This window comes from Notolabrus celidotus, chromosome 13 (assembly GCF_009762535.1).
Source record: "Notolabrus celidotus isolate fNotCel1 chromosome 13, fNotCel1.pri, whole genome shotgun sequence".
Classification (NCBI taxonomy): domain Eukaryota; kingdom Metazoa; phylum Chordata; class Actinopteri; order Labriformes; family Labridae; genus Notolabrus; species Notolabrus celidotus.
The window spans coordinates 5,100,503-5,115,926 of NC_048284.1; the positions used below are offsets into that span (position 1 = coordinate 5,100,503).

Consider the following 15,424-nt stretch of genomic DNA (forward strand, 5'->3'; position numbering starts at 1 on the left):
GGGTTTGTAGACATGCCAGGGACACATATTTCAGGTAAAAAACCATTAAAAAGTCAATTTTGCATGATATGTCACCTTTAACATTTTTGCCACAGTGTCAACAGGCAGAGGAGAAATTTCCCAGACTCCTTTCAGCAGAACAATTGGATAATAAGAGATTTGAAGCACTCGAACCAGACCCAGACAAACCTTTTTTCATCACGTGGGTTCAGTCTTTAAGGGCAAGGTGACAACTTCTTGCAGTATCACAAACCTTGTGTGCAAGCTATCCAGTCATAATAGTAAGCTGATTCTTGCTCATACGTTGACTTCATTTCTATTTCTATTTCCCCAGATCTGGTTAAATGCATCTTGAGGAATAAAAAACTCACTCAAACTCAGTGGAAAGTATTGAAATCGCTTTATTAAATACATACCAGCATAATAACTATGATAGGATTGAGATTAATCATCCACAGAAACAGTAGTATGATGATTCATGGATTAGAGAGCTCATGAAATGACAGCTTGCATCAGGTTCTTTAATTTACTTTTGCATATAACGCAACACAAAATACATTTAGCATCACTTTTACCTCCACATGAGTTATTTAATGAAGTTTACTCCTCTGGTCTTTCACTTTTAATTTTTACAATGCAATGAAGCAAACAGCTGAGGCCAGGAATTCAAGAGGAAGAGGTGTCTGATGATGTCATTATTCAGCATGTGAATGCAAAAATATTCAGTATAAAGCATCTCTAAGGCTGTCATGTGGTTTACTTCATTGATTCACGTTGAAATTTAAACTGATGACACCCACAGGTAAATGTTTTTGTTTTTGGGGCACAAAGCAGAAATTGAAGGGGAAAAAAAGCCCTTTTGATGACATATAAATCAACATTTATAGGAATACATCTCCCATATGACACTTTGTGAGTTAATATCATCAGTTTTTTGGACTTTTTGTATTGAAGGGTCTTAATTTGGTGCACCAACATCCTCGTCTTTCTTTCCTGAGTGCCTCATTTCATCTGCCAAAGCAGGAGCATGAAGTGGACACCGCTTAAATGAAAACATGATGTATAGAGAAAAAATCTGATCTTCTTCTACTTCCAATGACTGAATTTTCATCATGTGATTGTTTGAAGTTGGTGCAGCTTTCTCTTGCACTAAAACAGGTCAACAACATACAAATACATCCATTAAATTTACTCCAAGCTCTTGTGTAAACCGGGGCCACGTATTCTTGTGAGTATAAAAAACACCAAATCACACAGTGTCGCTTTACAATCGTGTTTGAATATTTTAAGAGTATTTGTTCAGGGTGAAGGAGCCACAAGTTTACCCTGAGATGACATCATCGTATTACACATCCAATAATCACAGGAAGAAGGGGATTAAGAGAAGAAACACTCTTTTTTTAAAACATTATTTCTCACAAGTTGCTGGTATTCAATTTAAACTCCTTTCAAACTTGTGCTGGATTCGTTTACAGTCGTGTTCCTGTAAGAAGCTGTGCGCTCAGTGAGGATCAGGTAGTTGTAGTTTTGCAGGATTCGACACAGCGACCACAAACGAGTGCAAAATTAAGAGTCAACACACTCACAGTGAAGAGTGCACCGTGTAGCTTGGAATAGCACGACAGATTTTTAAGGCTGGTACAAGTTGTGGGAAGTCAAAGCTGCTACATGGAACGAGGAAATCCACTTTGATGGACTAAGTGTAGGAAACGGGGGAGTTATTTTAGTGTATGTTGTGGTTAATGTTTGATGTGTGCAGCTACCAAGAAGACAGGAAGAGTACTGCTTCTTTTTGGAACAAAGAGCCTGAAGCAGCTCAAGTTTCAGGAGGAGGAAGCATCAGATATCTAACCGCTCCCAACAGCTGCATCCCGCTCCATCAAACGACAGAGATGCCTTTGATGGAGGAGTGCAAACAGAAATACCAGAAAGTTGCAAATTGAGCATGTAGCAGCTTTAATAACCAAGTGCATGTCAAGCAGGTCAAACGTGTTAAATCCTCGTCTCCATCTTCATCGATAAGCCTCAGGTCTGACACCTGGAGCTTTACAAAGGCACTAATTGTGAAGACATCCATTAAAAATGTTTGGGGTCAGGATATTTTTACTGAAAGGGTTTTAAATCAGTCACATTTTTTGATCCAATGTGCTTTAAGTTTGGCAACAGGATGCTTTTAACTGGCTCAGTTTCGGCTGGGAATATTTGTAGCATTCAGATGCAGGTTTCACCGTAGATACAAAACGAACATGTTCTTAAAAATAACATTCTTTATGACAGTGGGAGTTGTGTCTTTTTTAGGGTTTCTGGTTCTACTTACAACACTTGAATCAGAGGTTATTATGGGACAAGTTAAACAAAGGGGTGTTTATGAGTTTGATGGTGCTCAAGAGAGGAACAAACCTTGTAGAGTTCATTGTAACTCAGATTAGAGCAGGGGAAAGAAGAACATCCAACTCCAGTAAAACTTTGTAATTTTGAGGAGAAGAAATAAAATCTTATTTTGGGTTTTAAAGGAGCTGATTGGTGGAAACTGTTACCCTTGGATGGGGGTTGCAGCTGCATGATGCTGCACCTTTCCCAACTGAAAACTTCAGGTTACAACACACCTGACATCTGCTTATCCACTGGACTGAATTTGTTGGTGTGTTTTTAAAAAGATTGGATTCTACCAAGTTAGGAACTACTTTTCCCAACACTATTTAGAGAGAAAGAGAAAGTAGATCACACATAAGTGGCCGCATATAACATTTGAATGTTTGAAGTGTTTGCTGTATGTTTTTGTTGATTGTTACTGGTCTGGTTTTTGTTTTTAACTCTGTAAAGCACTTTGAATTGCTCTATGTATGAATGGTGCTTCATAAATAAACTTGCCTTGCCTACTTTTGCATATTTTTAATCACTCAAATGTGCTGTAACAATCCTGCTGTTTCAGTGACTTTAAAGCTCCAGTAAGGGATTTTTAGCTGGTTATGAAACAGGCTGAAATTAACACTGTTGCCCCTTCATGACCTACAAAAGCTAACAAGACCATCAACAACAAAAGGGACTAATTCTATATAGTCCCTTCTGTCTTAAAATAAGAAGCCCATGCAGAAGTGCTAAAAACTGCAGTTCCTCTTGCCTCTTCCTCAGCGTCCACTTGAGGCTGGCTGCAGAAACACAGGAAGCCACATACACATCCATTCAAAGAAGATGATCTTTACACCATAAATCAATGTTTATAGCCTGGTTCAAAAACGGTTTAGGTCTGAGTAGCTAATTTCTCTATTTTTTCATAACTCATTATTTTTGAAGAAATTAAAATTATGAGTTTTGCCCAAATAAGGGCATGGCTGACTTGATTGACATACGGGCACCCTGTAGCTGTTAGCGAAAAGGCTAAAGGCCCGCCTCTTTACCTCACACTAGCTCAACAGAAGTTAGGTTGAGTTCAGCATTTCCAATATGGCAACCGCCCAAAATTGCATTCAAGGAACAGATGGGTGACATCACAGATACTACGTCCAGTCTACATTTGATTTTGAATTTGACCGTTTCAATACAGCATGAGACTTCTTTGTAACAAGAAGCTCTAATAACACATGGAAAGGACAAAAACAACAGCAGGAGCCAATATGGACACAAACCAAAAATCCCTTATAGGAGCTTTAAGAGTCTTTGTAATTGAAGGGCTTGTTTGGCTTGGTGGTTAATATATTGCTGTTATATTATGACCTTACATTATAGGGTTTAATATGTTTCAGAATACAAATACAGTAAAGTTAATATTGTAGATAAGCAGATGTCATTGGTATCACAGGCGGCATTTTTCATGTAGCATTGCACAGCTCAAAAAAACGCCCAAGAATGTGTCACTACTCCTTTAAAGTTAAACCCTGTCATGTCTGAGATCGCTGCTGTAATCAAGGATTGGAAAGTGATGACAGACCCTTTACTTTCAGCTTCAGGAGGTTTTTTAAACAACGCATGAAGCTCACTTGTCAGTCTGTGGAATCTGGTGTTACAAAAACAAAGAAATTTAACCTTGTGCTGAAAGTATTTTTTAAAGACTAGCTGTCACAGCAAAGCAAATCAACTACCACTCCTTAAGGAGGACAGAGAAAACATGTTTATGTAAGTCTACAACTCCTGCAGAGTGATTTGTTTAGACATTCGTGAGGACACCAGGTGTAGTGATGTACCTTTGTAGCACAGAGTTACCATTCAAGAGCAGTTGATTAAGTCTATTTTAGCACCTTTAACCATATTGAGTGCTGTACTTTCTTTGGTTGTGGCTGAAGCTCTCTTCTTCTGTGGTGTTGACAGACTTGTGTCATGTTGTAACAGCTGCTGTACAGATGTGGAAACAAAACCAGCAGATTTTAGAAGAGGCTCAGGTTGAACACGAATAATGCTTGCTAATATTCCTATCAAATCTCCAGGCTGGTCTTGAGCCTGGGAAGTATGACTTGAGGCTGATGCTATTACTAATAAGAAGTCCAGTTGAGGATACAAAGCAGTATAAAGTACCCTGTATTCATTCTGCAGCTTCGTGTTTACTCTGCGGGCAACGTTTGAAGGCTTCAGGGACCAAGGTAAACAAATCCCTTCCACCAAACCTGAACTCTCCAAACATGCTCTCCATCTTAATCCAACAACAGAGTGCAAACAATGTGAGATTACGTGTTAGCAGTCAGTCACAGTTTATGAAATCTGGCAACACTTAATTGGTAACGGCCAACTTCCACCAGATCCGTGTCCGACCCGTCTTTGATTTGTCCCTGGATCTGACTCTATTCTAGTCAATGTGTTAACTTCCACTGGATCCACTCTGTTGCGTTCCATCTGCGACTCTGATCCAGATCGGGACCGGATCAGAGACGCAAGACTTCATTTTATGCCGGGATGCCGGAGCACGATGCATCAATGTCAACAGAGCAGATGGAGCGGGACAGGAAGTCAGGAGCCACAACAAAAGGAAAACATCCAGTTAATTTTCAGAATAAAAGACTGTGTTATCACCAGATCGTATTTTACTTAACTAGGGATGGGCAATGATTTTCGAGTATTCGAATATTCGTTCACTTAGTAAAATTCGAAGAGATACTTTGAATATTTTATCATTTCAAAAGTACAATTTTTCATCGTTTTTACCGGTGCCTGGTTGTAATACAGTATTCCCGCCAGACGGTGGCTATATAGCATCTTAAAGCTGTTAGCTAACCACATTAAGTAACAGAAGAAGAAGAATGCTAACTGCATTAAAGCTGCTGTTGGTAGTCGTGATATAAACATCAGTTCAGAGAGAGATTTCAAATGCCACAAAAGATCGTTGTGCACGTTCTATGAGGAAGCAGTGGCTTCCCAGCCAATCAGGGCGACGTAGTGGAGCCGCCACTCGACCAATCAGGACAGAGGGTCGGGGAGTGGCTCTGATTGGTCTGTAATAACGGGAAAGAGGGGGATAATAACATTGCTTGATACATAGGCATTTGAAAACTCAGAGATTTCACCATAATCTCAAATTACTTCACTTACAGATGAGTACCGATGGGTATTATGACCTTTCTCCAAACCTAGCAGAAAACAGGTAACTTTTTTTTTTTACACCATTCCTACCAACAGAGACCAAACCGTCATGATGAGCGGACCCACGCCTGGAGTCAACAGGTCAGAGGTTTTCAGAGAGACGGACTGGACTCGGATCTAGTGGAAGTCCCGTGTTAGAGTATACTGAAAGCTGGTTATATGAGGAAGAGCTAAATTAGTCCCATCAGTGTTGTTAATTTAGCGCTTAATAAATGTTGACTTGCACTGTTGCCACATCAGCATACATATTTATTATCTACAGAGTATTGCTACACTAAGGCCCAAGTTGATTTATGCTGCATGAGTTGCCTGATAGAAACCATCTGGGCCTCGTACACCCGGTCTGATAACAGTCGTATGAAAGTCACTGCAATGCTTCCAAAAAGGGTTGGAAGTTTGGGGAAGCTCACCGTCTGTCAGCCTGAACAATAAACATTGTTTCCAGCATTTTGAACATTTCACATTTTCAGAGCACACATCTCCCCTCGCTCCTCCTCCTCTCCAGAGGTTTCACAATGTGAACGTGGGAGAGAAACTTTACCTCTTTCTCCACCTCCTGTCAAGATCTTCTTGATTTATGTCAGTGACTTGTGTCCCTTGTGTTTTAAAGAAACACACGCCCTCCTCTTGTCTCCTCTGGCATGTCCAAAAAAGTCTGTACTCTCTTTGAGTCCTGTAAATGCTGCACTCTTGTACCTGGTCGAGCTGCAGTCCAAAACGTCCACAGAGAGGAACTGGAAAAAGTGATATTTTGTTATTTATATTATATAATAAATAATACAACTTTGTTCATAGATTTTTTATATGTAAAAAAAAAAAAAGAAAAAGGATAACTGGGTTGCAAAAAAGCTTGATAGGGAAGCTGTTTATAAAAAGATATCAAATTCATATTGCCTAAATTGGAGTATAAGGAGTCTCAGTCCATCTTGACTCCTGAGTTTGCTGGTCAAAGCACTGCAGTCCCATAAAGCTCCAGAAAAAAAAAGCCTTCTGCAGCACAAGCAGGGGTGTGTTTCACCTGAGGAGGAGTTGGAGCTTTATTTTTAGAGTCTATTATGGTACAGAGATACCATAATCTGCTACCTCTAACAAAACACTTCCTTCTTGAGGCTGAGAAAGTTCCCACAGACTCTGCTTTCCCCTCCAGCTCGACTCAGTCTTCAAAAAAACCCCAAACCTCTGCACCACTACGCAATCATCTGCGAAGGAGCGAGGCCTCAGATGGTGACGTGAAAGGAGTCCCAGCTGTCGTCTTTGCCGATGCTGCTCCCGTTCTTCGTCATCGTTGACGATCCGTCTCCGACTTCTCCGTCAGGCTGTTCTCCGGTGGGGGTGGCGCCGGGGTCCGGGTAGTACTCGTCGTCTTCGTCGAAGTAGCCGTTCTCCATCATGCTGAGGCTGGAGGCGGCGCTCAGGTCCTGGCAGCTGCCCTTGTACTCCTGGATGGACTCGTGGAGCGACCACAGCTGGCACAGCAGGGACATGTCCTGCTGACGCAAACCCACCTGGAAGAAAGAGGGATTCAGATCCTCATTAAAGGGTCACTTATCATGCAAAATGGACTTTTTAATGGTTCTCTACCTGAAATATGTGCCCCTGTCTACAAACCCCCCTGAAAATGAAAAGAATCCATTCTGCCCCTGTTCTGATTTCTCCACCTTTCTGTAAATGTGTGCTGAAACGAGCCGTTTCAGTTTTCAGTGTTTTTCATACGTCACAACGCCATCCGGTCTGTAACAGGAAGTCAGAGCTCGGAGCTTGTTCAGCCCATAGACTGTATAAAATACAACTCAACCCCTCCTCTGTTTTTCATTCCCTGCACACACGTGTGCTAACAAGGAGCTTAGGAGGGAGGCATGCTAGTTGTAGGCTGTCTTAATAAACACAAAGGTTGGTTTTACTCCCCACGTCTGCAGATTTGAAGATCTAGTGGATCATTTTTATTTATCATGCATAAGTGCTAGCGCTAGTTAGCATAGCCACATAGCTACATGTTCGTAGCTGTGTACCAAGACACACGTCGACATACTGACAAATAAAACAACAAGAAACACTAAATCTGTGACCAATCCTTCAGAAAGGTCCTGCTGCAGGCGCCTCTCCGTCAGGATCAGATTCTGGATCAGATTCAGATTCAGTAAGCAGCCGTGTATATTCAGCCAACATGTACACATTAGATCAACGTGCTGGACAGCCGAGGCCACTTCCACTTCCTATGGGGGCGTAGTCAGAGAGAAAACAGACTGTTCTGAGGAGGACTGAAGAAGAGGGTTTTTCAGGCAGACCAAAATCTGATTTCAAAGTGTTTTTTTGAGCATAAACTTTAAAGACATGTTTTGGGGACCTCTTGGACCAATACATATTGATGAAAAAAGCGTGATATGTCACCTTTAAAGGGTCACTTCTTTGATTTTCAGAATATGTAGTGGTGCTGGTTCTAAACTGTGGATCTAAACGCGTTCGACCAATGCGAACCTGGTTCTAGTTCCGGGCTGGTTCAACTTGCGAACCTACTCGGCACCAGTTTGTTTTCCCACCCATTCAAGCCCGTGGAAGAGCTTCCTCATGACATCACTTCAACGTGACCTCTTTCCCAGCAGCGCTAGCATGAACTTTCCCTCACGCTAGCAATGATGGTGGACAACGTAGCATGCTTGCTGGTGTTGCTCCAGGCTTTTCGTAATCAAATGAGGTCCCGAAGAGAACTGATCCAATTTTACCAACACTTCTGTGCTACTCTTCATGCTTTACATGGACCATGACTTTGCCCCCTCACCCCTGACGTAAGCGGTTCGCGGTTCTAGACCAGCAAAGAGTTGGTGCTGCTCTGGGGCTTGTTCTCCTGGCCAGGAACCAGTTCTCTCGCAGTTGAAACACAAAAAACTGGTTCCACTGAGGCAGTTTCAGGGCCGGTTCAGAACCGGTGCTCAATTGAGAACCAGTTTTTTTTCTGTTTTGACAGCAAGAGAACCCGCTCCCAGAGCAGCACCAACTCTTTGCTGGTCTGGAACCGCGAACCGCGAACCACGAACCGCGAACCGCGAACCCCAAACGTCAGGGGTGGGGGACTCGGGGTGAAGTCACAGTCCATGTAAAGCACGACGAGTACCACAGAAGTGTTGGTGAAGTTGGATAAGTTCTCTTCGGGACCTCATGTGGTTACGAAAAAGCCAGGAGCAACACCAGCAAGCATGCTATGTTTTCCGCCATCACTGCTAGCTAGAGGGAAAGTTTGTGCTAGCGCTGCTGGGAAAAGTGGTCACGTAGAAGTGTTGTCATGACGTGGCTCTTCCCGGGGCTTGAGCGGGTGGTCAAACAAACTCAAGACGGGGCGGTTCGCAAGTATAACCAGCTCCGAACCAGCGCTAGCACAAGCCCGGAACCATAACCAGGTTTGCATTGGTCAAAAACGGAGCAAATTGAAACTAAACTAGCCCTGATACTGTCTCGTGGAAAAGGGTTCTAACTGGATCACTGCAGGTTTGAAGCTGTAGATATCTGCAGCCCACACACATGCAGATTTACAAAGCACCAAAAATGTCTGGAAAAAACAACAACAGAATTCTGTATTTCAAGTCACTTACACAAGATACTTCTTGTGATAATCCAAGATTAATGTTCTCAAGACTCCAGTAAGCCTCCCTAGACTGTAGATACGATCTTAAATAAACAGTTTGGAATATTTAATCATTTTGTCAGCCAAAAACAGAAAGAGGGGGATGTTTTTTTACTCATGGTGATACATGACTACTGTTGCAACATATAATTCAAGTCATGTCAAGTAGAAGTTTATTTATAAAGCAGCTGCTGTGGACCAAAGTTCTGTACTACAACAAAATAGGTACAATAAATCAAAGCTAAATCAAATGTTGGGATGTCTCACTCAGCAGGTATTAAAAGCTGATGCAAAGAGGTGTGTTGTAAGCAAAGATTTAGGTTAGTAGCCAGGTAATAAGCTGGATAATGGGTTGGGTTAGCAGGTAGTTATGTGAACTAGAATCCAGACAGGGTGAGACAACCATACATTATCCCTTACTTAAATGATGACTTCAAATGTCATCCATCTAATAAAACACCTTAAATAAAACCAACTACAACATCAGGACTTGAAAGTAAGCCTCAGTTTCACCTCTACTTCATCATCAAGATGTCACAGGCAGGGTTAAAAAGGGAACGTCTGCTGCACGGCTCTGATCTGACCGTGCAGTTTGAACTCAGGGTCACTGCTTTGTCTTTCACACAAATCACAGCGGGCAGAAATGCGAGTCAGGAGCGGCTTACAGACTCTGAAATATAGGACACTGACAACTTATGAAACAATCTCAACCACAAACTCTCAGTGAAACATTAACATGAACAAAGCAGTAAGCCTGGAGGCGCCTGGATTGTGAAGCACATGAAGCTAAATAAGGATTTAACAAAAGCATGTGACAATATCCAAAAGTGGTGAAGTTTCTGCAACAGTTTGACCTTTCTGATCTAAACCCCCTTCATGTGAGGAGACAGGGTTTTGTTTTGTGGAGGAGGAGATGCTGATAATGAAAATGAAATGGGGTCTGGCTCTGGTTATGGAAATCCCTGCTGTTGGCGAGGGTGTGTATAAAGTGTTTCACTCTGTTCACTCCTCAGTGAATGTAATAACATGTATTAGTTCACCTCCCCTAAGCTAAAAGGTATTAAATTCAGCTTAGAACAAAAATCAGTACAAGGCTAATGCTTTAATTTGTGTCATCCACTGCAAAGCTGCTCCTGATCCTGCTTTCTCCTGAATTAACCCTCCTGTTATGTTCGTTTCTCTGGATCAGAAATAATGTTCCTGGATCCATTTGACCCGGGGCATAGTCAATTATCCAAAAGTGTCAGAACCCCCCAAAAATCTAATTTTTAACTCCATTACTAACCATTTAAATCATACAGAAGAGGATTAGGGCCACTGAAAAAAAAAAATTAAGGTCAAAATGTTTTTTATTACTATTATTATTCTGAGAATAAAGTCAGAATTCTGAGATTAAAGTCAGAATTCTGAGATTAAAGTCAGAATTCTGAGAATAAAGTCAGAATTTTGAGATTAAAGTCAGAATTCTGAGAATAAAGTCAGAATTTTGAGATTAAAGTCAGAATTCTGAGAATAAAGTCAGAATTCTGAGAATAAAGTCAGAATTCTGAGAATAAAGTCAGAATTTTGAGATTAAAGTCAGAATTCTCAGAATAAAGTCAGAATTATGAGAATAAAGTCAGAATTCTGACTTCTGAGAATAAAGTCAGAATTTTGAGAATAAAGTCAGAATTCTGAGAATAAAGTCAGAATTTTGAGAATAAAGTCAGAATTCTGAGAATAAAGTCAGAATTTTGAGATTAAAGTCAGAATTCTGAGAATAAAGTCAGAATTCTGAGAATAAAGTCAGAATTCTGAGAATAAAGTCAGAATTTTGAGATTAAAGTCAGAATTCTGAGAATAAAGTCAGAATTCTGAGAATAAAGTCAGAATTCTGACTTCTGAGAATAAAGTCAGAATTTTGAGAATAAAGTCAGAATTTTGAGATTAAAGTCAGAATTCTGAGATTAATCTCAGAATTCAGAGAATAAATTCAGAATTCTGAGAATAAAGTCAGAATTATGAGAATAAAGTCAGAATTCTCAGAGTAATAATTAAAAAAAAAATTGGACTTTATTTTATTTTATTTTCAGTGGCCCTAATCCTCTTCCGTAAAATCAAGATTTAGTCAATTTGTGTTCTTTAATTCTCACAGATCATGGTTCAATGAGGATAACTCACTCATTCTTCATTAAAATTAATGTTAAAACTTTTAATCTTTTAATCTACATTGCAAAGTCCTAAATATTAAAAAAAATGGTTTTACATGACATTGATTTTTGTTTATTATATTTTAAATTTTGAATTTATTTTTATTTTTATGAAGTGATGTTGATAAATTACCACCACACCTCTTCTGGCACATGCTGCCCAGATTTTTATGCTGCATTTAGCTGGTTTGGAAGGCATATATTGCCTTAAAGGGTCAATTTGACCCGCAACATAACAGGAGGGTTAAGGTATCACAGTGCCAGACTCCATTTGCAAAAGCGTGTTTTATCTTCTTATTGGGTAGAAAATAATTAATGCATTAGGCAGAACTGACAGTGATATACATTTGGAGACAAATATGGTTACTTCCATTATCTGCATATTTAAAAAATGTAATTAAGTGGACAGAATTTGTAAAATCGCAAACAGTGCTCTTAATTTTGGGTGCATTCGGTTGCTGTAAGCCATAGGTTCCCAAACTTTTCAGCCCGCGACCCCCAAAATATATGTGCCAAAGACTCTGGACCCCCACTGTCCCTCAAAGGGATTTAATGTGGCTTCATTTAGCTGATCTGCATAAATATTAGCCTTCCTTTATGAGCATACATGTGGCTGTGTTTCCTGTGCAATTGATTGAATGAATCTACTGCTACTGATGCTTTTGATAATTAATTGTTCACTAACCCTAAACTTAGGAGTCAAACTCATGACATCTTCTATGGTGAAGGTTTTATTTCAAGTTTAGCTACTATTTTTGTTGATATTTTTTTACTATAAATGAGTAAAATGTACTATTTTTAGATAACTTTTGTCATTCAACTATTTTTTATTGCATTTTTTCAGTATTTCTTTGCTCACCACAAGTTAACACATTGATACAAAACCAACAAATAGAAGAATAAATAAATACATACAAAAAAATACAGAAAAATATAATAATAATAATCATAATCATAATAATAATAATAAAGAAATTATAAAAATGAACAGTACACATAACAAAGAATATAAACGTAAGAGACAATATAAATAAATACAAAAATAAGATATATTTTTAGATAACTTGAAAAAAAAAACTGTTCTGGAACATATCTCACGACCCCCCATTTGTGTCTCACGACCCCCCAGGGGTTCCCGACCCACACTTTGGGAACCCCTGCCGTAGTCTGCTGCAGGAAAGGCACCTGACAACCCTTAAAGTTGGTTTATTAAAGATATAATGTGGTGCGAGGTTAAATATATGTAAGCCGAATCCATCAGGAGAGTCTAAGTGTTGATAATAAGTTAAATTAAAGGACTTGTAGAGGTGTTAGTTCAGTCAAAATCAAGGTTTTGTCAGAGTACCAGACTTTCATCAGGGGGTCTGGTTAATCTGGGGTCAGGATTAAAAACATGGAGCACTTTCTTCTCAGATAAATCCAGCCCTCCATGAAACACTCACCATCTCTTTCCTCAGCAGAGCCAGGGCAGCGTCCAGGTTGGCCGGCTTGTTGGCCAGCAGGTTGTCGTTGTGGTTCCGGCCCCGGCTCAGGTCGTCCTGGATCATGGTCTTCTTCACGTACATCCTCTCCATTTCTCTCCAGGACCCGCCGCTCGAGTTCAGCAAGCCGCTCAGGCTCTTCGGCAGCGGGGGCAGACCCTCGATGCAGGCCATTCCTCCCAGAGACCCGTTCGTGGACTTCCCATTCATGGTCCTGGTCCTGTGAGTGATTCAGCGAGGAGAGGGGATATTAAAACTGAAGGTATCAGGTCAGTCCTTAAAGAAGTCCAGGGTCTGGAATAAACAGTCTCTCTCTCTCTAAACAAGCAACAGCCGAGGTTTCTCTGCCCAGGGCAGACAGCGACGCCACGTCAAGTTACCCGGATGTCAGGACTTAGATTTCCAGCATGACTTTCAAAATAAAAGCATCAGAAACAAACTCCATTTTTTAACATTTATAATTGGAACCTTTAAACCTGGTTTGTTTGTATTTTACAAAATCTTACAATTGTGCTTTCTATTTTATTAATTTTAACTATCTGTTTTTTCAATTGTATTGGTATTTTTTAGCCTTTTTTATCTTCAACTCTTATCCTTAACCTTTTTTTCATTATATATTTTCATCTGTGCAATAACATACCTATCTATTTATCAGATAGAAGTGTACATAGTGTGTATACATCAGTAATAGTTGCCATATTTTATTCTATTTTATTTTATTTTATTTTATTCTATTTTACCTTTATCATTGCCTTATTATTGTTATTATATTTTTTAACTATGTTAGTACATTGTTGTATTCCTCTGTCCTGTGTTGTAAGCTGCTGTAACAAAAGAATTTCCCCCAATGAGGGACCAATAAAGTATATCTTTTCATATCTTATATCTTTATTTATTTATTTGAACTATTTATATTATTAATGTTAATTTGATGCTTTAACTTATTTAAAATTAAACCTATTTTATTGTTGTTGGTGTGCATTAGTCTCTATTTTGATTTCATGTCATTACTCAAGACACATTTTTACAGGAAGGCTTTTATTGTGTGATTTTATTTAATTTTAAGATATATTTTTGGGGCCTTTTACGTCTTTATTGGACAGGACAGCTGAAGAGAGACAGGAAATGTGGGGAGTAGAGAGTGGGGGAAGACATGCAGCAAATGATGGACCGGCAGGTCCCAAATGGGTCACTTAATTAGACCATAACTACTTAGTATATTGTTTGAAATGACCCGGTCAGAAAGTATATCCACAACAATGGCTCAGTGACTGTATAGGGTGCAAGTAATGTAGCATATGACACTGATAATGGTAATCCCATAAAAAAAAATCATGAAATTATGTCAAAAAGTAAATGAAAATTGGAGCTTTGATGACAATTATACCTTTACTGTTTATTTTATGCTGTTGGCATTATATTAGCTAAGAATGTTCCACATTATTTCAATTAAATTGCAACTTTTCCGTTTTGATCATTTCATGTGTTGTGGAAAATGTCAAGACAAACAACAACCACTTGGCCTGTTTCTTGTGCTGCTTTTAAGTATAATTTTCAAGATCAATAAATAGAGATCTTGACATTTACATACCTTTTAGTATAAATCCACAATACAGTTAGAATTTCATAGGAGCAAAGCTGAGCTTTTATTTTGTTAGAATTTCAAGGCTTTTCAGCATCAAATGCTGTAAGCTTCACGATGTTGGATTGTGGCTGAGCACTTAAATCCGCTTCCTGTCCATTTAACACAGAGGCTGCTGGGCGTCTCCCTGCCAGCCCTTACAGGGAGGGACACTGTCCCTTATTTCACCTCTCTGCTTTTAAATATTTCTGTCACATTAAGGAACATTTTTAAACTGGGACAAGACGAAACAAAAAGAAGAAAGCACAAAATCACTTCACTGAAAACAAAAGATAAAAGTGAGATTTTTGAGAATACAGAAGGAGGAGTTGAGGCTTTATGAAGAAGCAAGATAATCTCAATTAACTACATCCTGTAAAGCTCCATCTCTTATAACAATGGTTGTTTTCTGCTCCCTGAACAGTCAATGCTTAAAGTATATACGTCTCTTGGTGTAAAGGATGGATTAAGTTCATTTTATCCCCAACAATAAAATTAAATGTTAGACTTTACCATCAGGGTGTAAATACACACACACACACAGAGTGTGAGGTCATGATGGGAGCGTGTGTGTGCAAGACAATAGTTTGAGCATAAAGGACAGATGGTGGGCTTCACTTCCCGGCCCCCCAGCCTGAAGCCCCGTCACAACAATAACACAACAATAACCTTGAAACTAACACACAAAAGCATCACACACTCTCTCCGGCAAAAGAGCAGCATGTGTTATACCACACACACAACACCAGAGTCAGGCAGATGGATGAAGCCTGAAGCCTGGTGTTCCTGATCACTCTCTTGAAGTGGATTAAACTTGACTCATTTGCTACACAGTTAAAATATAAACAGGTGGGGAATCAAAAAACAAGTAAATAAAGCAATATGTTGCCATGCTGCCTTTGAGCAACACTAGCTTGTGTGAGTGTTTATTTCTGGCCTTAAACCTCCA

General features: G+C 39.6%; 1 protein-coding gene across 1 annotated transcript; it reads right to left on the minus strand.

The window, feature by feature from the left end:
- Window positions 1-385: 385 nt before the first annotated feature.
- fam89a (family with sequence similarity 89 member A) lies at window positions 386-13,240 on the minus strand. Its single transcript, XM_034700065.1, has 2 exons — window positions 12,816-13,240; window positions 386-7,073 (listed from the first exon to the last, which is right to left on the minus strand). Exons 1-2 carry the CDS (start codon window positions 13,062-13,064, stop codon window positions 6,786-6,788), a joined length of 537 nt encoding a protein of 178 aa, XP_034555956.1. The 5' UTR covers window positions 13,065-13,240; the 3' UTR covers window positions 386-6,785.
- Between the last annotated feature and the right edge of the window lie 2,184 nt (window positions 13,241-15,424).

Excerpts from the sequence above, each read along its gene's own strand:
- fam89a (XM_034700065.1), bottom strand. The coding sequence starts at position 13,064 with ATGAATGGGAAGTCCACGAACGGGTCTCTGGGAGGAATGGCCTGCATC. Across the intron at positions 7,074-12,815 it reads CTCTGCTGAGGAAAGAGATG|GTGGGTTTGCGTCAGCAGGA; the intron begins GTGAGTGTTTCA and ends TCTTTCTTCCAG.